Raw genomic sequence first — 23383 nt, 5'->3', positions numbered from 1 at the left:
GAGGAATGAGGTTGAGGTGAAAGTGAGAAGGGGAGAAGAGGAAGAGTGATAAAGGAGAGAAAGAGCGAGGTCAACTGATCCTGTAAGGAAGGAAAGGATGTGAGTTAAACAGACACCTCGCTATCTGCCACAGTGATCAAATAGGTTTGATGGACTGTTGTTCGAGTAACCTTACCGTGTGTGTGCATATGTGTGCTTAAACATTTTTACACTCCTGCAACAGTAAGGATTTCTTGCAGTTGTGTTAATTCACATGATGTTCTCGTACACTGATTGCTTGCAAAGTTACTTTTATATTTCAAAATGCCCTAGTTTTAATATTTTTGAAGTATAAATATGTGATACATAAATATTCTTAAAGTATAATATGATGCCAGTGCTTTTATTTGGGCCGTAGCTGTCAAGAGCGCAGTATCAGCACCTCTCATTTCTGGTGAGTTACGCACCAGTTTCTCTATAAAACAAAGTAGCCTATCGTCGGACTAGATTCACACACTGAGGCAAAAAAATGTAGATCAAAGCGGGATCTGCATTGAATAGCGATAGTGAGCGGGCATTAATTTCCTGATAACTGGTTTGCGGCTAGTCTGTCAATCTGTGCGTGACAGTAGACCGTTCGAGATTGTGCCAACCTAAATGCAACATGACGCACTCTTCCAAATTGTCAAATTAGGGTTTGTAAGGTAATGGAAATTAGTTTCCTATTTTTTGTTAATGTAATTCATGAATGCACACTTTTACGTATCAGTCATCATTGGAATGACTTCAGTGGCTGTCTGCGTGTGCCAGTGCGAGTGGGCCGTTGCCGGAAGAGCGAGAGCGCGACCTTTCAGCAGCAGGTATAAAATAATGACAGACTACAGACAACAGATTATCTCGCGAGTTAATTATCTCTAACTAAGCATTAATGTGGTTGTCGCCTTTCCACCGGCTCTATAGAATTCCCCTCAGTTAAACAGTAGGCAGCGATGTAATTGCGGCAACATTACAAATATTCCAATAGCCCAATTGACAAATAACTTGCTGTGCACAGATCTCCCCTGAAACATGAATATTTGAGCCTTATATATAAACACATCTAGTTAGATAGCCTATCTTACTTTGAAGTAGCCTACCTTTTCCGTTTGATACCGGATTCATTGCAATTAGGGAATCCTTTTTTATAAAGACCAAAGTATTTGGTTGTAATGTTGCGGTATTTTATATGAAGGGTAGCAACCATCCTCCAGGATAGCTTAAGGGCTTTTGTTCAAGATCTTGTCTAACCACATTGTAACCTAAACATCAGCTGCTCAACAGGGTGTTTAAGTGCCTTGATCAATGGCACAACAGCAGGAGATGGAAGGCCTACGTGGGATCAGACACGCAGCCTGCCAGTGTAAAAAAAAAGAAGCTTACTTTTACATGTAGGCTATAATAACGGTAATACAAATTTGGTTGAAAGTCATGGAGAACTCATGGAAAAGGTGTATGAACCTGTAACAGTGAATAATCAGAGATCTCTATAGCAAAATGTAATTTGCGAATTTCGGTGGGCATAGTCTGATGGACCGACGTGGAGAAAGACAGCTCCTCCACCTCTTTCATCCCAAGTCAACTTCTTTCATCCCAAGTCAACTTCTTTCATCCCAAGTCGAGCACTGGACATACCAATATGATGAGCGTTGTTCAGTTAGTGGCCCATTCTAACCACCTGGTCCTGTGTTGGTTCAGTGGCGGCCACGCGGTGCTGGAGGATGGCTCAGACCTGGGCTATGTGGAGGACGGGACGCCCTGCGGTCCCAACATGATGTGCCTGGACCGCCGCTGCCTCCCCGTGCCCACCTTCAACCTCAGCACCTGCCCCGGATCCAGCATCTGCTCCCACCATGGGGTGAGTTGGCCCGACATGTTGTCGCATCACTTGGGGAGGTTTGGATTAACAATGTGTTGATCTGGGTCGTATTCATCAGTCACCAAGCAAAATAAAATAGAGGGACTGTCTGTACTTTAAACATTATGCTATGGTGTGCCCTACTAAAACACACAAACCTGAATTCAGAGTTGTTTGGGTTGAGTGTAGGATTTGTATCTCGATCGATACTACTAATATTGGTTGTTGTTCATGATATGTAACTCCTTAACTGTTCTGATAATGCTATTCATGTTAATTCACACAATGAATTCATTGATTGTTGATGAAGTCATGTTCTTGTGGTTTTGAAATGCTGCTAGATTGTGTTGTTAATTGCTATCGACCCCCCCCCCCCCACCCCCTCTGTCTCCCCAGACCTGCAGTAATGAGGTGAGATGTATTTGTGACACGGACTACACTGGGAAAGACTGCAGCGTCTATGACCCAATCCCTGACCCCACCCCTCCAGAGGGCCCTGAGAAATATAAGGGTTCGTACCTTGCCACTCCCTACATTAGTATACTATCTCCCTACATTAGTGTACTATGTCTCAAAACATCCCTGAGAATGTCTCAATGTCCATGAGGTGGGGATTATCATTTCTTTCTTTATGATTACTGAAGAACACAGAGGGGTGTTTAAGAATGATGTTTAGCAATAACAGTTTACCAATGCAAATGAATAGTGACTGTTCTATTATTCTAGTGCAGGCCTCAATGAACGTTTTCAATTTGGATAACATGGAGAACTACCTTGAGAAGTGCTGGAAAATGAGCACGAGCACTGGCAACCTCAAGAAAAGGACTTTGGCATTGAGAAATCATGCAGAAGTCCCTTTATGAAACACACAAATGAAATTGGTGCAGTACAGTGGGAAGGACAGTAGATACACATTTGGAATGAGCATGTTTTGTTTATTGGACAATTCTAGAAGCCCCAGTGAGGTTTTGGGATCAAGACATTGTTTCCTTCTCTGACTGATGCAATTGAAAAATGTTAGCTCAACATTTGAAAAGGAGGAGCAATTAAATAAAGAAATTAAATGACATTGAGAGTGGATTTTAATTAGCTCGACTGGAATTGCAAATGACCTTTTCAATTCCACTTTCAACAAATGAAACAAGAAGCAGACAGTTTGATAGACAAGGCAGTAAAATCAGAGCTGAACATTTTACTATGGGCCCATCCCCTTTGACAAACTTTGACGTCTTCCATACATACCCATTTGATCAAGCATTTTGATGTATAATTTAGATAGAAAATAAGTCACTGACAACATGACGGTTATATGTGAGTGCAATTTAAATTGTTGTTGTTAAAATATATACACTGCTCAAAAAAAATAAAGGGAACACTAAAATAACACATCCTAGATCTGAATGAATGAAATATTAAATCATTTTTTCTTTACATAGTTGAATGTGCTGACATCAAAATCACACAAAAATGATCAATGGAAATCAAATTTATCAACCCATGAAGGTCTGGATTTGGAGTCACACTCAAAATTAAAGTGGAAAACCACACTACAGGCTGTAATGTCCTTAAAACAAGTCAAAATGAGGCTCAGTAGTGTGTGTGGCCTCCACGTGCCTGTATGACCTCCCTACAACGCCTGGGCATGTTCCTGATGAAGTGGCGGATGGTCTCCTGAGGGATCTCCTCCCAGATCTGGACTAAAGCATCCGCCAACTCCTGGACAGTCTGTGGTGCAACGTGGTGTTGGTGGATGGAGCGAGACATGATGTCCCAGATGTGCTCAATTGGATTCAGGTTTGGGGAACGGGCGGGCCAGTCCGTAGCATCAATGCCTTCCTCTTGCAGGAACTGCTGACACACTCCAGTGACATGAGGTCTAGCATTGTCTTGCATTAGGAGGAACCCAGGGCCAACCGAACCAGCATATGGTCTCACAAGGGGTCTGAGGATCTCATCTCGGTACCTAATGGCAGTCAGGCTACCTCTGACGAGAACATGGAGGGCTGTGCGGCCCCCCAAAGAAATGCCACCCCACACCATGACTGACCCACCGCCAAACCTGTCATGCTGGAGGATGTTGCAGGCAGCAGAACGTTCTCCACAGCTTCTCCAGACACGTCTGTCACATGTGCTCAGTGTGAACCTGCTTTCATCTGTGAAGAGCACAGGGCGCCAGTGGCGAATTTGCCAATCTTGGTGTTCTCTGGCAAATGCCAAACGTCCTGCACGGTGTTGGGCTGTAAGCACGACCCCCACCTGTGGACGTCGGGCCCTCATACCACCCTCATGGAGTCGGTTTCTGACCGTTTGAGCAGACACATGCACATTTGTGGCCTGCTGGAGGTCATTTTGCAGGGCTCTGGCAGTGCTCCTCCTTGCACAAAGGCGGAGGTAGCGGTCCTGCTGCTGGGTTGTTGCCCTCCTACGGCCTCCTCCACGTCTCCTGATGTACTGGCCTGTCACCTGGTAGCGCCTCCATGCTCTGGACACTACGCTGACACACACAGCAAACCTTCTTGCCACATCTCGCATTGATGTGCCATCCTGGATGAGCTGCACTACCTGAGCCACTTGTGTGGGTTGTAGACTCCGCCTCATGCTACCACTAGAGTGAAAGCACCGACAGCATTCAAAAGTGACCAAAACATCAGCCAGGAAGCATAGGAACTGAGAAGTGGTCTGTGGTCCCCACCTGCAGAACCACTCCTTTATTGGGGTGTCTTGCTAATTGCCTATAATTTCCACCTGTTGTCTATTCCATTTGCACAACAGTATGTGAAATGTATTGTCAATCAGTGTTGCTTCCTAAGTGGACAGTTTGATTTCACAGAAGTGTGATTGACTTGGAGTTACATTGTGTTGTTTAAGTGTTCCCTTTATTTTTTTTGAGCAGTGTATATTTGAGAGAGAGTAGATGAATGTATAGTTGGACTCCAGTACCTATACATTGGACACAGAATAGATATTTGTGACAACATTTTTATTCAAAATTGCTAAAAGGAAAATCAAATTTAATGAACCACGAAGAATGGAATAAAATGCAGAAATCCCTTCCAATCTGAAACTAACATTTTAAAAGCCCTCTTTTGCTGGGTGGAGATGATTTATGCAGAAATGAAGTAATAGGTGTTTACATGCCACACTTACCACTGTCTCAATGAGATTTTATTTCTATTTGATTGCTTGAGCTGATGACGGGTGCATTCATGTAGTCTCAACCCGGTGCTCGTATGTAAGGTCCACCCGCCTGTCTGTATATGATTGGGACATAAATATTGATTTAAAAGTCCTGAAATGGACAGGATGCTTACAAAACCTGCTATCCAGCTGGCCACTTAGCTCATATCCTTCAGCACAAGGAAAATAAACCAAAAATCATCCGACTTGCAAACTGACTTTAACTGATAGTCAGAATCGATACACAAATATTGATATACAGTGTCTTCAGAAAGTCATACCCCTTGACCTATTTCATGTTTTACATTACAGCCTGAATTCGAAATGAATTACATTATTTTGCCTTCTCATCTATCATCATCTTCTCATCTACAGTACCTTATAACGACAAAGTTAAAATATGTTAGAAATGTTAGCAAATGTATTGAAAATTAAATTCAGAAATATCAAATTAACATACATTAAGTATTCACACCCCTGAGTCAATACTTTGTAGGAGCACCTTTTGGTAGCGATTACAACTGTGAGTCTTTCTGGGCAAGTCTCTTTTTGAGAGCTTACAACATGGATTGTGCAACATTTGCCCATTTATTATTTTCAAAATTCTTCATGCGCTGTCAAATTGGTTGTTGATCATTGTTAGACAACCATTTGTAGATCTGGTCATAGATTTTCAAGTAGATTTAAGTCAAAACTGTAACTCGGCCACTCAGGAACATTCACTGTCTTCTAGGTAAATAACTCCAGTGTAGATTTGGCCTCATGTTTAGGTTATGGTCCTGCGAAAGATGAATGCATTTCCCAGTGTCTGGTGTAAAGCAGACTGAACCAGGTTTTCCTCTATGATTTTTGCCTCTGCTTAACTCTATTCAGTTTGTTTTTTATCCTGAAAAACTCCCCAGTCCTTAACAATTACAAGCATACCCATAACATGATGCAGCAACCACTTTACTTGATCATATGGAGAGTGGTACTCAGTAATGTGTTGTATTGGATTTGCCCCAAACATAATACTTTGTATTCAGGACAAAAATGTAATTGCTTTGCCACATTTTTGGCAGTATTACTTTAGTGCCTTGTTGCAAACAGAAGGCATGTTGGAATATTTGTAATTTGTACAGGCTTCCTTCTTTTCACTATGTCATTTAGAATAGTAATGTGGAGTAACTACAGTCGTGGCCAAAAGTTTTGAGAATGACACAAATATACATTTTCACAAAGTCTGCTGCCTCAGTTTGTATGATGGCAATTTGCATATACTCCAGAATGTTATGAAGAGTGATCAGATGAATTGCCTCAGTTTTTTCCTATCAAAGCCATTAAACTCTTAACTGTTTTAAAGTCACCATTGGACACATTGTGAAATCCCTGACCGGTTTCCTTCCTCTCCAGCAACTTAGTTAGGAAGCACGGCTGTACCTTGGAAATGACTGGGTGTATTGATACACCATCCAAAGTGTAATTAATAACTTCAATATGCTCAAAGGGATATTCAATGTCTGATTTTTAATTTTTTAACCCTTTTTACCAATAGATGCCATTTGTGAGGCATGGGAAAACATCTCTGGTCTTTGTGGTTGAATCTGTGTTTGAAATTCACTGCTCGACTGAGGGACCTTACAGATAATTGTATGTGTGGGATACAGAGAGGAAGTAGTCATTAAAAATCATGTTAAACACTATTATTGCGCACACAGAGTGAGTCCATGCAACCTATTATGTGACTTGTTTAACACATTTTTCCTCCTGAACATATTTAGGCTTGCCATAACAAAGGGGTTGAATGATATTTCAGCTTTTCGTAATTTTTTTATTAATTTGTAAATATTTTGAAAAACATAATTCCACTTCCAAATTACGGGTTATTATTGTTTGTTGGCCAGTGACAAAAAAACTAAATTGAATACATTTTTAATTCAGGCTGTAACAGAACAAAATGTTGAAAAAGTCAAGAGGTGTGAATACTTTGAAGCCACTGTGAAACTACTAAATACTCCTGTGTTTATAATGGATTAAAAAAACGCAGCACCGTTCAGTTTGTGTGTTTTGCCGAGAGAAATTCCCCACCTCGAAACAGCATCAGTTATTTCCTTGTAGTTTGGTCCTGAGACATGCACATAAGACAGAAAAGGGTTGAACACGTTGTCCTCTTCTCCATCTCTTTCTCCCGGCTCTCTAACAACAACATCTTCTCTCCAACTGTTCAGAAGGTGTATGGCCTTTCTTCTGGTTCTCTGAAGTCTGCTGGGTGGTCTTCTTTTTGTTGTTGTTGGTCCTCCCCCTCTTTTAACCCACCCTCTCCCCCCCTCCCTCTACGCAGGTCCCAGTGGCACCAATATCATCATAGGCTCCATCGCAGGGGCAATTCTGTTGGCAGCTATAGTCCTAGGGGGGACCGGATGGGGATTTAAGTAAGAGTTCTATCTGGAATGCCTCTGAGTGTTTACATTCCTGTGTGCTTCTAACAGCGGACACGCGTTCCCGCAAGCGCCCATCAAATGCTTATTTTAACCCAAAATGCTCATGCATGCTACCGTGTAGGTGCCTGCATTTATGCCTACATCGTACGAAATGAATGCATGTCAAAAGGTCTCAATGCATACTGTATGCTTCACTCGTTACTCAATTCCTGCACATACTGTAGGTGGACACTGGATGCTTACTTTACCTTACAACACATGCAATGCCCAGTGAATGCTAATTTACCTTGACCTCTGACCTACATTTTCCTGTCTGTAGTGGCCAATCCTGCTCCATATGGCTGAATTGGATGCTTTCATATTGCTTTCTCAATGAATGTGTGTGCTATGCTTATGCAATTGTATGCTATAAGGTTGACATGCTTGTAAGCTATGCTAGCATACTATGCTATGCAAGTGATTTTCTCAAATGGTAGGTTATGGCAGTCCTGTACTGTTGTCATTAGAATCCTGATTCTTTGCCTGTCTGTTCTTGCGCTAAGTTTCTAGCAAAGCAGGGACTGCATGTGTTCATATCACTACAATATGACCTATAGCCAAAAGGTAAATGTTCTCTCTCTCTCTCTCTCTCTCTCTGTGTTGCCATGGATACAGGAACATCCGAAGAGGAAGGTATGACCCCGCCCAACAGGCTATGGTCTGATGGGAACTCATCCCAAATGACCTCCCATGTTTCGTTCACCCTAGTCCCGAATCCTATAGTCCCTCGTCCACATAGGCACCTATCCTGCTATCTCTATCCTAACCCATTTCAATTAGGCTAGTCCCACTATCTCTAGTCTCTTATCCTAGTACCCAAATCCTGGGTGCTAGTTTGTAAAGTTTGCTTCATTTTTGTATTACAATTCAATATAAAAATGTACTTTCCATGTCCTAGTACCCTATCCACGCCTGTTAAATCCCATTTCACACCCTAGTTTCTTACATATGTATACTATATAATACCACTATCTCACTGTGCTCCTCCCAATGGACTTCACTACCATTCATATGGACAGTTTTACCAGATACAGGTTAAGGCCTAGTCCTGGACTAAAATGCACTTTCAATGGAGATTTTTTAAATCGAGTACTAGGCTTAATCTGGGTCTGGCAAACCGGTCTATAGTGTTTAGCCACTATCTGTATAGGCGGTTTGCGTTTTGCGTCCCACAGCCACATATCACACTGTCGTGTCAGCCCACACTGGCTCTGTATGGTTGACTTCGATTGGCTGTTCTGGATACCCAATCAGATGAGGCAAATAAAAGCTGAACAAGTATTTTTGAAGTGAGAGTGTCGGTTGTCAATAGTACATCACACAAATAATTACAAGCATTAAGCCGATGGATCGCCTGGTAGTAGCCCTATGGGCAGTGGGCCCTCTCTTTGACACAGCGTATAGGCCTTCTTACACTGTGGTGTATTCCGTTGCTTTTAACTTCTCAAACTCTTTTCCTTTCCTTCTCCCTCGCTTTCTCTTCCCCTCCTCTTTTTCTCTTTCTAGATCTGGAGGGGGATGAAAGCATCTGTCCATTTGCTGTCCTGTCTTCCTTGCCCTGTGTCCTATCCACTTTGAGGAGAGAAATCCAAAGGTGTCTTCCGTTCTCTTCAACTACAACTCTCACAATTCTCCCTGTCACGGTTCCTTTCCTTTTCCATTTTCTGTATTTCCTGTCAATCTTCCAGCCACAGACGTCTCACCTTTTTGCCTTCGGTAAAGGTTTAACCTGAAATACATTCCCCGAAACCTTGACCGACAAGGGCCCCACATTGTGTCACATAGAAATAGATACACTTGTGTTTTATCACCATGTTGTGTGTGTCATATCCGAAATGTATGTTTGTCCCCATGGCTTTTTTTTTCTATGAGGATGTTAGACCAAGCTGTCCAGGACATGTATACTCTCCATACAAGTGCTTGTACTGAAGTTATATCAATTTTGACTTAGTCTTTCCTGCCATTTAGACTTTTCTACTGGACTGTGGCTCTTTAAAAAAATATTTACTGCGATGAGGGTGGAAGGATGAATCTGATATCCTATGTAGGGCTGCTCGTAAGCTTCTATCTCTAGTTGCAATTTACTCGTGGGGTCGTTCAACAAGCTGACAAATACCATACAGCCTACGACAACCATGTAGGATGTATGGTCAAATAATAATAATAACAACATATGGGACCCAGCGGGCAAAACTGGTTGAAATTATGTCATTCCAACCCGAACAGAAATGAAAACAACCTGAACTGAAAACAAAACAGTTTTGTCCGCTGTGTAGGTCATACAATACGTCTCGTCTCCAAAGACAGTTATCGTAGCTCTTTTTTCCATTAGACATGACGGCATGATTGGGTTAATTGCGTACTCTGCTTAGCTAGGCATTTCTATTAACATACCAACATAACCATCATTTATATTCTTCTAGATTGTTGCTCTTCAGTATCAAACAGTAATCTAGCGTTAATCAGTTATCCAATCTAACATAATATGCATAAACGTATGAATGTGTAGCTCAACCTTGCGAGTGGGCGAATGCTTGTCGCAATCTCTGTCTCGATATCAAGTGTACGTTTTGCACGGAGACGGCTAGCTAGATGAAATAGTCTATTGCACATACACATCCAGACGTCAAATGTGTATTGTACTTGTATAATATGTAATCCATATAGAGATTGAGTGTGAATACATACATGTATGCTGAATATGGGTGCTTTTAGTACATCATGTATATTCTAGGCGCTCAGATGTTTTCGACAGCTGGGACATAGTCGTAGCTGCTCAAATGAAAGCACATGTTTGTGGACTCCAATCGTTCCTCTTTTTCAGTATCTTGCATCAATGGGAGATTCCGTATAAGCAAGAAGTTTATATATTTGCGCTTCATTACAATGGTATTTGTATTTACATTGACAGACTGTCATTCAATTAAATACTTACAAAGTCAAATCAAGCGGCCCTTTGATTAAAGGGACAGTACACCCAATTTTAGTGAAATTTGCCTTCACCTAGAATCCGTTGACTACTTTCAAAGACAGATGAGCTTGAGTAAGAAAAACAGTGGTAGCTTGCGTGTGCCGCTGTCTCGCTCCTCCCTCTCAGTAACTAATGACTATTGTTTTAGGTTCCGAGTGTATTCTGCGTGTCACCAAACACAGACCTACCTCTCCATTACAGGTTCTGGTCATGTTTAAAGTTACACTGCCAGCCTAAAGTAGCATCAAGTATACTTGAACTCTTATTTAATCTGTATCTCTATGTGTATTCAAAAATGTTAGTCAGGAATGGACATTTCAGGAAGCTTACCATCACAGTCCATTTACTCTTGTTGTTCGACTCATAGGATATCGCAAACAATTGTTCGCTTTTAGACTTGAATGTAAATACTTCCGGTGTATAAAACAATGTGTATGACCTTTTAACATTTTTTTAATACCGTGGCCTGTTGGTGTTTTTGTGGAGGCGTCTCTTGTCGTATGTTATTGTATAGTTGCCAGTGACTGAATTCGGGGAGTTCGCTGAATGAAAATTTAAGCCTGACCCTGTTCTCGGGATCTTCCTCTTGCCTTTTTGTTATTTTATATGTTTAATGTAGGCTGGCTGTTCAAATTCGCGGTTGTTTAATAGGCTATCGTGTCGTTTGTTTTAATGTAGGTATTTTACATTCCATGGGTAAGATGACAAAATAGCCTTTTTAAAAGTTGAACCGGGGACCATTTACAATGCCACTGTCGATGAAAACACCTAGCGGGTTAGGAACAGACGACATCTTTTAATATCGATCCTCCTTGCCTGAAAGAGTAACTGTTGACATGTCTGGTTCTGGCCTCATTTGCTGCTGGCCTTTCGTGTGCCTTGTTCATCCCGACACGGCCTCTTTAAGATCTGCCTTGGAGGCCAGTGAACCTTTTCTCAGTTCAACAGGATACTCAATATGCCCTTTTTTTTTGTAGAAATAAGAGAATGCCGGTTGATATTAAAGTTATCCCCTATGTAAGATTCCTACTAGTCACACAAAGCCTTCCAGGTTAAGTCTGGCTTTACAGTTAAAATGATACAGTATGTGGTCGAGCCAATGGGTAATTGGGAAATTGTGATATAATGACGACGGACGTCAACAAATAGGCTTACCAGTTCACATATTTTGCCCTGTTCCTATTCAGGGCACTTGTTCACACTAGTGTTGCTTGGTAACCGTACATCCCTAAAAGCATGTAATGTGTAAACAGGATAGGGATATAGAACGGAAATAAAAATCACTCCTCATTTATTTTCTATCTTTACACTGACACACAATGACCCTTTTTCTCAGGCTACTGTCCGTTAATGCTGTTTGATAGACTAGCTATGAAGATTTAGTGGAGCTTTGTCGAAACTATATTTTGTAAGTGATCAAATATGATGATTAGTTTGTTGTTTTGGGACCATTAATACACTGAGCACTGTGTTATCGGAAATTCTTGAATTTAATAGACCGTTTAGGAATTGACCAAAAGACTGCTTTGGAGTTGACAAAAAGGTAGTTTCGGGTTGACCAGAAATGTGGAGACAGATTTAATACAGGCGATGTGGTAGACCTTAATCAAGAGATAATAGCCAAATGGCCCTCTGTCATCCAAATGTTTGATCTCTTTAGTCTAATTTCTAGTTTTTCATTTGACCCCCACACAGTCTTGGCAGACTTACCAACCCTCCTGAGTGGAGCACTTAACAGCCTTTGTATGAGTGGAATAGCATTGGCTGTACATACAAACATAATCCATGTGTATTTGTACAATATATGCAGAGGTATTCATAAAACCATTTGTATTGGACTGACCTATCAAATACCAGTGTACTTAGATAACCTGCAATATCTTTAAATAGCAGACTTGGAACCCAACAGTGAAAATGTGTACATTTTGTGTATAATTAACTGTGCATTGCTTCCCGGCCTAGTGATTCCAGGATACGTATTGCATTTATATAGAATAGCATCGCTTTGAGGTTATTTACTTTTGGTTTACTGTTTAGGACTTGAGTTCGACTTATCCTTTTTTCAATGTGTGATGTGTGCAAATTCTGGAGCTTTTATTTATTTATTTTGACCTCCCTGCAACTGTATATTTGAATTACAATTCTGGAACAGATATCGATTATTGACTTCATATGTTTTTTTTAAGACCTAATAGGAACAGGTGATAACATTTTAACGATGAGAAATTGGGGGAAGAGAGTGAAGAGAAATAAAAATTGGAAGTGTGAAAACGCATTGTCTTTCTGTTTTTATTCATCATTAGTCAAGAACAAACCCTTAGGAATCACCAACGTCCCCTTTAGCTTTGGGTTGTGACCATCTAGCCAGGATTGATTCCTGATAGTCTCCAAGCCCTTCAAACTCAACATCAGAGGAGTCCTCCATGGCAGCTTCTTCTGGACCCAAAAAGTCCTGTAAAAACAAGGTCCACACACAACTGATACTGTGAGTCAAGGTCTGTGTCATCAATCGTAAGGGTTATCGACAACCTTTTTAAAGGGAAATTCAAAACGCCATGTTGTGCCTACAACCCTAACGACTCCGTGCCAGACATTTAAAGAACGGATCATCTTATGTTATAGCGTTACAGGCACCATATGAAATGACGACTTCTCATTGAAGTTCCCCTTTAATTACCTTAAACTGCATTATCCTACCTCATCAGACTGCAAGTAGTTCTCTGCAAATGCCAGCATCTGTTTCAGCAAGGTGGTATGGTTGTAGTACCTCAATGCTTCCTGTTGAAACGGAGCCAAATTATTCTTTCACTTTGGACACGAACTGCAAGTCGAGTTTTACCTTTTCATAAACCTTGTCAGACTCAATTCCTTGCATTTTTCAATGAATCACTGCCCTAAAAAAAAAGTTAAGTATAACAAAACACAAAATGGAAGTATCTGCAGACTGAATTATTTCACATCCTTGTGATTTGATATTTTTCCCATAATGCCTGAGTCGAGGCAAACGGTGTTTCTGCGCTTATGTACAGAGTGGAGGCCTGCGCTGAGCATTTGCATTCCTAGATCACCATGGTGATTTTGAACAGAGCAAGGGATTGTCCAAGTCTAGGATTCCTATTACAGGGCCGTGCTAGGTCGGAGACTGAGCAGCGGAAGGCCTAATTCCAAATCAATCCCTAGCTGCCTATGTATTTCCTTCCTGTCTCTGAAGTTACTAGTCCAATTCCATTTCTCCCCGAAGTGTGCACTCATTTACTCCCACCTTTGGTTTTGGGGAAGCCTAGGAGGAGCACTACAGGTTGTAAGAAAACAAGTGCAAAATCCCATAGTTGAGAAGGCTGGATTAGTGAAAGCAGTTTAATAGAAGAGAACCTTGCTTTCATTTATCCACATATATACCTCCAATGAAGGCTAACAGGAAGGATGCATTGGCTGTCTATTTCAATTGGCCTTTACAGTGATTCCTCGCAATCTATCTCCTCGCCTCTTTTTCAGCCATAGTAGGTCCTTTGTCGCTCCCTTCCGACTTCTTTTTCCAATGGGTTTAAAGAAAGAGGTGAGAGGATGTGAGGAAAGTTGAAAAGAGGAATAGAGCCATTCTCTCACCACTCTGGGTGTGAAGCTGTGGTCATCCAGGCCCCACTGCTCTCTGTAAGACTGGTAGTATAACATATTCTGCCTCATGACCTTGTCCTCGGGGTCAAAGAGCACGTAGCTGGACGCACAGGGGGCCGCACTGCGGGCATCATTTACTGTATTGAGAGGAGAAGAATAACTTGTCCTTTTTATTTGGACTCTTTTGTTTAGTCCTGATACATAGGCTTGACATTATTGTTAATCAAAGTAAGATGGTGGATAATATCTACATTATATGACTATGGTTGGTACTTACACTTATAATAAGCAAATTGCAGGTAGTGATACATAGTGGCGATGAATTTCTCCACAAAGTAGCCACCAACATTTGGCATCAGGTTTTCCTCACACTTCACCTCGCATCTCAGTGCGTCAACATAGGCATCTGTGAAAGAAGGTGGCAAAAAAATGAGTTGAGTCCTAATAGTCATTCAAAGTCATGGTACATAACTAATTCAACCAGAATTGAGGCTACTCATGGGTTTATATAATCTGGGTCTGTGTAGCCACCCCTGACTGCCAAATATAAGCAACCTTTGACCTTGACCTCCCTGAGAGACCACCATCTCTGGCACCTTAACTTAAAAACCACTCTCACATTTATAGACCGAGCTATGGATGCAAGGACTGACCATCCATGATATCAAAATGATACGTCTAACCATGTTTTGAAGCTATACAGTGTTTTGTTTTCAATTACATTGTATACAAACAATGGAGCGTTACAGGCTAATATGTTGGATTCTGGTGGGGTACGACAAGAGGAATTTTGAAGTTATATTCTTCAAGAATCAATAGGCATATATCATTAATTTAAAAGTCCAAAAATCGATGTACCAATTGCCCCCTTTTTTAAAAAGAGCTTTTCTTCCATTTCCAGATTCTAAGATTGCAACTTTGTTTTGCCCAGACTTTGTTTTGGAAAACACTCAGCTTCTCACTATTTCATTTTTTAAATTTTTTTATCAAACATGTATATTGCACATTCTTCTAAGGAACCCTGGTTTTACCCGGGTCTGCCGTCAGTGTTTTTGGGTCTTAGTGAGGCAGCAGTAGCCTACCTGCCAGTGTGGGGTACAGGTCTTTAGTTTGGGGGAGGTCGGCGTCGCAGGCCCCGTGGCACATGGCCTGACACAGGCTGTACTGCTGGAGGTACTGGCTGAGGGCCTGCTCCATGTGACTGATACTGCTGCTGAAGTCCTCAGAGTTGAACAAGGTGACCGCTTTCAGGAAGCTAACCTTGGGGGTGACAAGGTCGTGTGGATGTCAGGGGTTGGGGGTCAGTTTAATTTCATTTGAGTTAATTCTGGAAGAACACTGAAATTTGCAATTACATGGAATTGATCCCAACCCCCCACCCCGAGTGACAGAGTAATGTGAATATTAGTGAACCTGTAGTGACGGGGTATTGTGAATATTAGTGAACCTGTAGTGACGGGGTATTGTGGATTGATATTAGGTTGGGGTCAGATTGTAGTGGATTTTGTAGTACCTTTTCCCACCACTCCTTTATGCTCACCTCATAGGGGTGTTCCTCATGGTCAATGAGCGCGCCCTCCAAGTCAAACTCTCTTTTGTATTGGTTCATGTGCCGTGTCATGACCGGGTCCTCTGGGTTTCTCTGTAGATAGGTGTGGGCTGACGCCAACGCCTTCTGGAGGTCATCCGTCTGGGAGAAACATAACACAGGCCAAGTGGTGAAGGCCCTGTTGGAATACTCCGAAAATGCGTCCTTCCTTCATCCAAGTTATCACTGATCTAACATTAAGACAATTGGTGATAGCAATGCTGTAGATTAGAACGCTTGCTAGCATCAATCCAGTCATGTCAGATCAATGATTACTTCAAGAAAGGGAGGAAAATACAATTTGATAAGTATTCTAACTGCAGTGGGACAGATACTGTATGTCGACAGGGGAATCTCAATTGTTCAAAGCGGTTTCCTCTCTTTGTGTCTTTTCCATAATTGGAACTGATGTGGTGTGTGGCAGGACTTTGGGCTACTTTGAGCTGTCTAGTACTTTTGCTTGAGACCAGTGGTCACCAGCCTTTTCTGAGTCAAGATCACTTTCGCAAGTCAAAAAGCATGCTGAGATCTACCGCTCTTTTTTTTAAACACGACTTCAAAAATGGACATTAACCTAATAAAAACAGTTATTTAAAAAAAAATGTAATAGTTTGTTTTTGAGGAACACAAAGTACAAATAAAGTAAAAGAACAACAAAAGATCTGTCAGTTACAGTGCACATTATACCTTCATCATATTAGTTACATTGACATCTTTGAATTAGACCTTTTTCCAAGTACGAAACCCATTTTCCCCAGTATTCTTGACCTCTCACTTCTTGAGTTCTTAAAGCAAAGGTCATGCTCCATGTGGTGTATTTCTTCTACAATGTCTATCCATTGTGTCACAGTGGGAGGGTCTTTTTGTAGCCATTTCCTAGTGTTAGCCTTTTTACTGGCTGCCAGTAGGACCTTCAAGAGGTACTTTTCTCTATTGTGTAAGTTACCAGGTATTTCACCCATGTACAAAGAAATGAATGTTTGTTCTATGTCACATCCCATTATTTTTCCAATGTTAGATCTTATTTCTCCCCAGTAAGTGTTGATTGCGGGGCAAGTCCAAAAGATATGAGAGTGATCCACCCTCAATAGACAGCATTCTCTCCATCAAGGTGTAGGGAGCCAGACTGTTTTAATTTCAGTTTAGGTGTTATGAAGAAACGTATCAGAATTCTCTCCATGACCCTGAGTTGGTGGAGCTTTGTTGAGTCTCTAATATATTCAACCATGTTTCATCAGTTATTTCAATATTAAGTTCCTCCTCCCATTTCTTTTTAATATAGTTTGTAGAATGTTTCTTAGAGGATTGAATACCCAAGTAGAGATTTGAAATAGGTTTTTTGTTACCCCCCCAAGTTGTATGTGTTAGTGAATACTTGGATTAATTGTTGAGGTGCTCGAGGGTCAATCATTTTTATCTCCCTTAAGAAATACTGTCGAACTTGTAGGTATCTGTAAAAATCCATGCCATGTTTTTTACTTAGGTCCTGGAAGTTATCTAGGTCCCCATTCCTTATAATTGTACTGAATGATGTGATGCCTTTCTGCGTCCATTGTTTAAATCTGCTTTCCTGTGTTGCTGGGGTCGTATGCGGGCCAACTCAGCAGTTTGATCTCTCTGTCTAAATTATTTTGCTTAACTACCCTAAACCATGTCTTCAGAGAGAAATGAATCCACTGATTTTTGTCTATTGTATATTTATTTTATCATGTCCTTATTTCCCAAAACTGACTGTATGGGTATCTCTGTCAAAGTAGTCTCAATGTCTTTCCATTTGGATTCATATTCTGAATTGCACCAACACACCAGAGGTCTCAATTGGGCTGACACAAAAATAATATTTTAGGTTTAGTAAGGCCATACCCCCACAGTTTTTTGGTAATTGTAATGTTGCATATCTAATTCTTGGTCTCTTACTGTTCCAGATTAACCTTGATATCCATTTATCCCGTTCCCTAAACTGTTTAGGTGGGATTTCTATGGGCGTTCTGCTGCCTGTAACATCCTCCAGCATGACCGGTTTGGTGGCGAGTCAGTCATGGTGTGGGGTGGCATTTCTTTGGGGGGCCGCACAGCCTTCCGTGTGCTCGCCAGAGGTAGCCTGACTGCCATTAGGTACCGAGATGAGATCCTCAGACCCCTTGTGAGACCATATGCTGGTGCGGTTGGCCCTAGGTTCCTCCTAATGCAAGACAATGCTAGACCTCATGTGGCTGGAGTGTGTCAGCAGTTCCTGCAAGAGGAAGGCATTGATGCTACGGACTGACCGTTCCCCAGACCTGAATCCAATTGAGCACATCTGGGACATCATGTCTCGCTCGATCCACCAACGGACTGTCCAGGAGTTGGCGGATGCTTTAGTCCAGGTCTGGGAGGAGATCCCTCAGGAGACCATCCGCCACCTCATCAGGAGCATGCCCAGGCGTTGTAGGGAGGTCATACAGGCACGTGGAGGCCACACACACTACTGAGCCTAATTTTGACTTGTTTTAAGGACATTACATCAAAGTTGGATCAGCCTGTAGTGTGGTTTTCCACTTTAATTTTGAGTGTGACTCCAAATCCAGACCTCCATGGGTTGATAAATTTGATTTCCATTGATCATTTGAGTGATTTTGTTGTCAGCACATTCAACTATGTAAAGAAAAAAGTATTTAATAAGAATATTTCATTCATTCAGATCTAGGATGTGTTATTTTAGTGTTCCCTTTATTTTTTTGAGCAGTGTATTTTCTTGTTAATGTGATCGTAATTCATGCAATAAAGTTTGTGTGTATCTTTTGGTAGATATACTCCGAGAGATTTAATGGATGAAGAGGTCCAGTGGAAGTTATACCTACTCTTCAGCTCTTCCTGTGGGGTAGATTTATATACTAGGGCTTGGATCTTGTGTACGTTAAGCACATACCCTGAATATGTTCCAAATGTTTGTAAAACATCCATCAATCTAGGTACACTTGAGCCTGGGTCTTTAAGAACAAAAACAGTTCTGTAGGAATGAGGTTTGTGCAGTAAAGTTTCAGAGTTGGATGACTGTTCAAAACGATTTTTCCCAGTCGGATCTGTTTTTTTTTTCCCTCTGAGTTCCCAGTTGTCTTGAACGCACTGAAGTCGGAGATTTCCAAGTTACCAGTTGTTTTGAACACGTCATTAGTCTCAGAGGAGGCAGGGAGAGGGCATCAGAGGGTCCGCCTCTCACGGCCCCTGCACTCTCTTTCCTCTCAGGTGAGACTGACCAGAGAGGGGGAAACTCGAGTCGCACTGCATCCGACTCAGGCACAAAGTCATGTTGTTCCTATGTCCAGAGAAAGTGAAATACCTCAATATAAAATAGACATGACAAGTTGCTAATAATAATAATTCAAAAAACACAGGGCTATTGATACACTTGGCTACTCATTCAGTGGGGGTAGGTGGAGTTTGTCTGAAAATACCAAATGGAAACGCATTGCCTGCGCAGGGCTTCTGAATCGAGTGCACCTCCCAGCAACTACACAACACAAAAAAAGGAGCAGCAAGCCTTTATGCTTTTGTCGTTGGCCTTTCTACAGAAATGTTTGGTGATTGACTAGGAATGCCTCGAAGGACTTGTTGGCGACCACTGCTTGAGACTATTGATATGGCAGCAAGGATGGTTTATTTCTGAAATATCACAACTTTGAGGGCAAACGGATTAGATAATATTACAACCTTGGCACATCTGTGTTTGAGAAGTTTCTTCCATTCTTCTCTGCAGATCTTCTAAAACTCTATCAGGTTGGAGTGTCGCTGCACAACTATTTTCAGATATCTCCAGAGAAGTTTGATCGGGTTCAAGTCCAGGTTCTGGCTGGGCCACTCAAGGACATTCAAAGACTTGTCCCGAAGCCACTCCTGTGTTGACTTGTCTGTGTGCTTAGGGTCATTGTGTTGGAAGGAACCTTCACCCCAGTCTGAGGCCCTGGGGGCTCTGGAGTAGGTTTTCATCAATGATTTCGCTGTACTTTGCTCCATTCATCTTCCCCTCGATCCTGACTAGTCTTTCAGTCCCTGCCGCTGAAAAACATCCCCACAGCATGATGCTGTCACCACCATGCTTCACCGTAGTGATGGTATTGGCCAGGTGATGAGCGGTGCCTGGTTTCCTCCAGATGTGATGCTTGGCATTCAGGCCAAAGAGTTCAATCTTGGTTTCATCAGACCAGAGAATCTTGTTTCTCATGGTCTGAAAGTCCTTTGGGTGCCTTTTGGCAAACTCCAAGCGGGCTTTCATGTGCCTTTTACTGATCAGTAGCTTCCGTCTGGCCAGTCTACCATAAAGGCCTGATTGGTGGAGTGCTGCACAGATGGTTGTTCTCCCATCTCCACAGAGGAACTCTGGAGCTCAGTCAGACTGACCATCGGGTTCTTGGTCACCTTTCTCTCCCGATTGCTCAGGTTGGTTGGGCAGCGAGCTCTAGGAAGAGTCTTGGTGGTTCCAAACTTCTTCCATTTAAAAATGACGGAGGCCACTGTGTTCTTGGGGACCTTCAATGCTGCAGAAATGTTTTGGTACGCTTCTCCAGATCTGTGCCTTGACACAATCCTGTCTCAGAGCTAAGGACAATTCCTTCGACCTCATTGCTTGGTTATTTGCTCTGACATGCACTATCAATTGTGGGACCTTATATAGACAGGTGTGCGCCTTTCCAAATCATGTCCAATCAATTGAATTTACCACAGGTGGAATGCAATCAAGTTTTCGAAACTTCTCAATGATGATCAATGGAAAGCTCAATTTCGAGGCTCATAGCAAAGGATCTGAATACTTATGTAAATAAGGTATTATTTAAATGTTTTTATACATTTGCAAACATTTCTAAAAACCTGTTTTCGCTTTGTCATTATGGGGTATTTTGTGTAGATGTTAATTTAATCAATGTTATAATAAGGCTGTAATGTACAGAATGTGAATAAAGGGAAGGGGTCTGAATACTTTCCGAATGCACTGCAATTTTCCTGCAGATTAATCGTGGTTAACACAACCGGTTCTATTTTATGCTTGCGGTAAGCAGGTGCAAGTGTGAAACGCACGTTCGTTTGACTTTCGTCATGTAAAAACTGGTGCATTGGCATTTTCCAGCCCTTTCGCCAGGTTTGTAATTTTACCTTCCTAGCATTAGCTCGCTTGCGCTGAGGTGGAAGGGGTGGAATTATTTTTGGTGTGTCCTTATAAACGTGCGCCATTATGTCAATTTCAGTCAGCCAAGAGAGGATATTTAAGACCGACCAAAAACTGGTCTTAGCAGTAATGCAATTGGTTATGGCATTGATTTTGTCAAAAAAAATGATCTTCCACTTTCCTCTATTGGACCTAACTGTCAAATCGCGGGAATTCAGCTGGCTTTCTGGGGTGATGAATCCACTTGTAGCCTATATTTGCCTGTTTGTTTGTTTACCTTTTCATGTGGCAAAGTCACTACTGACCTTATCAACACCGATAGTAGGTTATTTTTTATTTCACCTTTATGTTACCAGGTAGGCCAGTTGAGAAGAAGTTCTCATTTACAACTGCGACCTGGCCAAGATAAAGCAAAGCAATGCGACACAAACAACTCTGAGTTACACATGGGATAAACAAACGTACAGTCAATAACACAATAGAAAAATCTATATACAGTGTGTGCAAACGTAGTAAGATTAGGGAGGTAAGGCAATAAATAGGCCTTAGTGGCGAAATAATTGCAATTAAACACTGGAGTGATATATGTGCAGAAGATGAATGTGCAAGTAGAGATAAGACTCCAGCTTCAGTGATTTTTGAAATTCGTTCCAATCATTGGCAGCAGAGAACAGGAAGGAAAGGCAGCCAAACGAGGAGTTGGCTTTGGGGATGACCAGTGAAATATACCTGCTGGAGCGCGTGCTACGTTTGTGGTGCTATGGTGACCAGTAGGCTGAGATAAGGTGGGGCTTTACCTAGCAAAGACTTATAGATGACCTGGAGCCAGTGGCTTTGGCTACGAATATGTAGTGGGGTCCAGCCAACGAGAGCATACCGGTCGCAGTGGTGGGTAGTATATGGGGCTTTGGTGACAAAACGGATGGCACTGTGATAGACTGCATCCAATTTGCTGAGTAGAGTGTTGGAGGCTATTTTGTAAATGACATCGCCAAAGTCAAGGATCGGTAGGATAGTCAGTTTTACGAGGGTATGTTTGGCAGCATGAGTGAAGGATGCTTTGTTGCGAAATAGGAAGAGGATTGTAGATTTAATTTTGAATTGGAGATGCTTAATGTGCGTTTGTTTATCCCATGTATAACTCTGTTGTTTTTGTCGCACTGCTTTGCTTTATTTTGGACTGGTCGCAGTTGTAAATGAGAACTTGTCCTCAACTGGCCTACCTGGTTAAATAAAGGTGAAATAAAAAATATGAGTCTGGAAAGAGAGTTTACAGTCTAACCAGGCACCTAGGTATTTGTAGTTGTCCACATACTCTAAGTCAGAACCGTCTAGAGTAGTGATGCTAGACGGGTGGGCGGGTGTGGGCAGCGATCGGTTGAAGAGCCTGCATTTAGTTTTACTTGCATTTAAGAGCAGTTGGAGACCACGGAAGGAGTGTTGTATGGCATTGAAGCTCGACTGGAGGTTTGTTAACACACAGTGTCCAAAGAAGGGCCAGAAGTATACAGAATGGTGTCGTCTGCGTAGAGGTGGATCAGAGAATCACCAGCAGCATGAGCGACATCATTGATGTATACAGCGATATACTGTTATAGCGATATACTCTATATTTGGAAGTAGTAATGGTGAGTGGACATTTCCCATTCTTGTTTCTGTAAACTATTTAACAAATTAGGTTATAATGGACTAGTAGGAGTTGATGACAGTGCAATGCATAAAATACCATATACACAACTTGAGGCAAACACATATTTACCCATGGGGCACATTATGATTGGCCAATGAGGGGTTAAGCCTCAACACGCCATCAATTTGTTTATTCATCAAAACTCAGGCATTTTGCGCCACCGCCTGCTACTGCGCTCATAATTCTGGTTGTGAAAATAGCATAAATATGTATTTCTGAGTCCAAAATGTGACTTACCTGGACATAAGCAAAGTACATGTAACGGTAGGGCGATCTATTATCGAAATCATCCATGACCTCTTTTCTAGGGTAAGGGAGCGAGAGCGCAGGGAAGTGCATCCTGCACTTTTTCAGGCATGATGCTCGCATCAAAATGCGCCAGAAGATCTGCATATCCCCGGTGCTGCTTGCCATGACAGGCTCCTGTAGCTGTACATGACTGGCATTACAGTTTCGTATGCAGTATGTCACGCTGTCTTTCAGAAGTCGATGCAGGCGTAAACTTAATTCAATGAATTTGATACAGTCCGTCCAATTTTCTGAGGCATAATTGTCCAAGCCTTGTGCATACGCAGACTCGATTGGCATGAGCTCCTCTTGTGGGAAATGTCTAAAGTTGTAGTTGTCATACTGCGCGACCACTACAGTGGCAATAAAACACAAAGAGATTGAGAAAATAATTCCTTTTACGCGTTGGAGATTGGCGACCATGATAAATGCATTCATCCAAGTTGCGCATTTGTCTCTGGCCAATAAAACGGGACTGTGTTTTTCCATTTACTTTCAGGGAGAGGTGGGCCGGCAAACCGTTTAGGGGTCTTGGGGAATTCACGAGTTGGACAGTTGTAGCCCGTGGTCTCGGATTTCTAG

General features: G+C 41.9%; 2 protein-coding genes across 3 annotated transcripts in view; one reads left to right on the top strand and one right to left on the bottom strand.

Moving 5' to 3' along the window:
* adam11 (ADAM metallopeptidase domain 11) overlaps positions 1–12753 on the top strand; it is a 52174-nt gene extending 39421 nt beyond the window's left edge. The window contains exons 22-26 of one of the 2 annotated variants that reach the window (XM_020454342.2): positions 1714–1873; positions 2270–2384; positions 7371–7461; positions 8125–8142; positions 9016–12753. In XM_020454342.2, coding sequence (XP_020309931.1) covers positions 1714–1873; positions 2270–2384; positions 7371–7461; positions 8125–8142; positions 9016–9031 — 400 coding nt within the window. In that variant the 3' untranslated portion in view covers positions 9032–12753. Of the gene's footprint in view, positions 1–1713; positions 1874–2269; positions 2385–7370; positions 7462–8124; positions 8791–9015 lie in introns of those variants that run through there. The other variant, XM_031799825.1, reaches the window with a different exon arrangement.
* Positions 12754–23298, bottom strand: LOC109865163 (cartilage-associated protein). Its single transcript, XM_020453270.2, has 7 exons — positions 22751–23298; positions 15636–15785; positions 15178–15355; positions 14373–14501; positions 14087–14232; positions 13178–13258; positions 12754–12932 (listed from the first exon to the last, which is right to left on the bottom strand). Exons 1-7 carry the CDS (start codon positions 23288–23290, stop codon positions 12798–12800), a joined length of 1359 nt encoding a protein of 452 aa, XP_020308859.2. The 5' UTR covers positions 23291–23298; the 3' UTR covers positions 12754–12797.
* Positions 23299–23383: the final 85 nt, after the last annotated feature.

This window comes from Oncorhynchus kisutch, linkage group LG20 (assembly GCF_002021735.2).
Source record: "Oncorhynchus kisutch isolate 150728-3 linkage group LG20, Okis_V2, whole genome shotgun sequence".
Lineage (NCBI taxonomy): Eukaryota > Metazoa > Chordata > Actinopteri > Salmoniformes > Salmonidae > Oncorhynchus > Oncorhynchus kisutch.
This window is presented reverse-complemented; position numbering and strand designations above follow the sequence as displayed.

Bases quoted from the DNA above. Each gene is read 5' to 3' on its own strand.
- LOC109865163 (XM_020453270.2), bottom strand. From the start codon at position 23,290: ATGGAAAAACACAGTCCCGTTTTATTGGCCAGAGACAAATGCGCAACT. The intron at 15,356-15,635 runs GTGAGCATAAAG...GTCACCCCCAAG, and splicing joins ATGAGGAACACCCCTATGAG to GTTAGCTTCCTGAAAGCGGT. The intron at 12,933-13,177 runs GTAGGATAATGC...TTGTTTTTACAG, and splicing joins ACTACTTGCAGTCTGATGAG to GACTTTTTGGGTCCAGAAGA.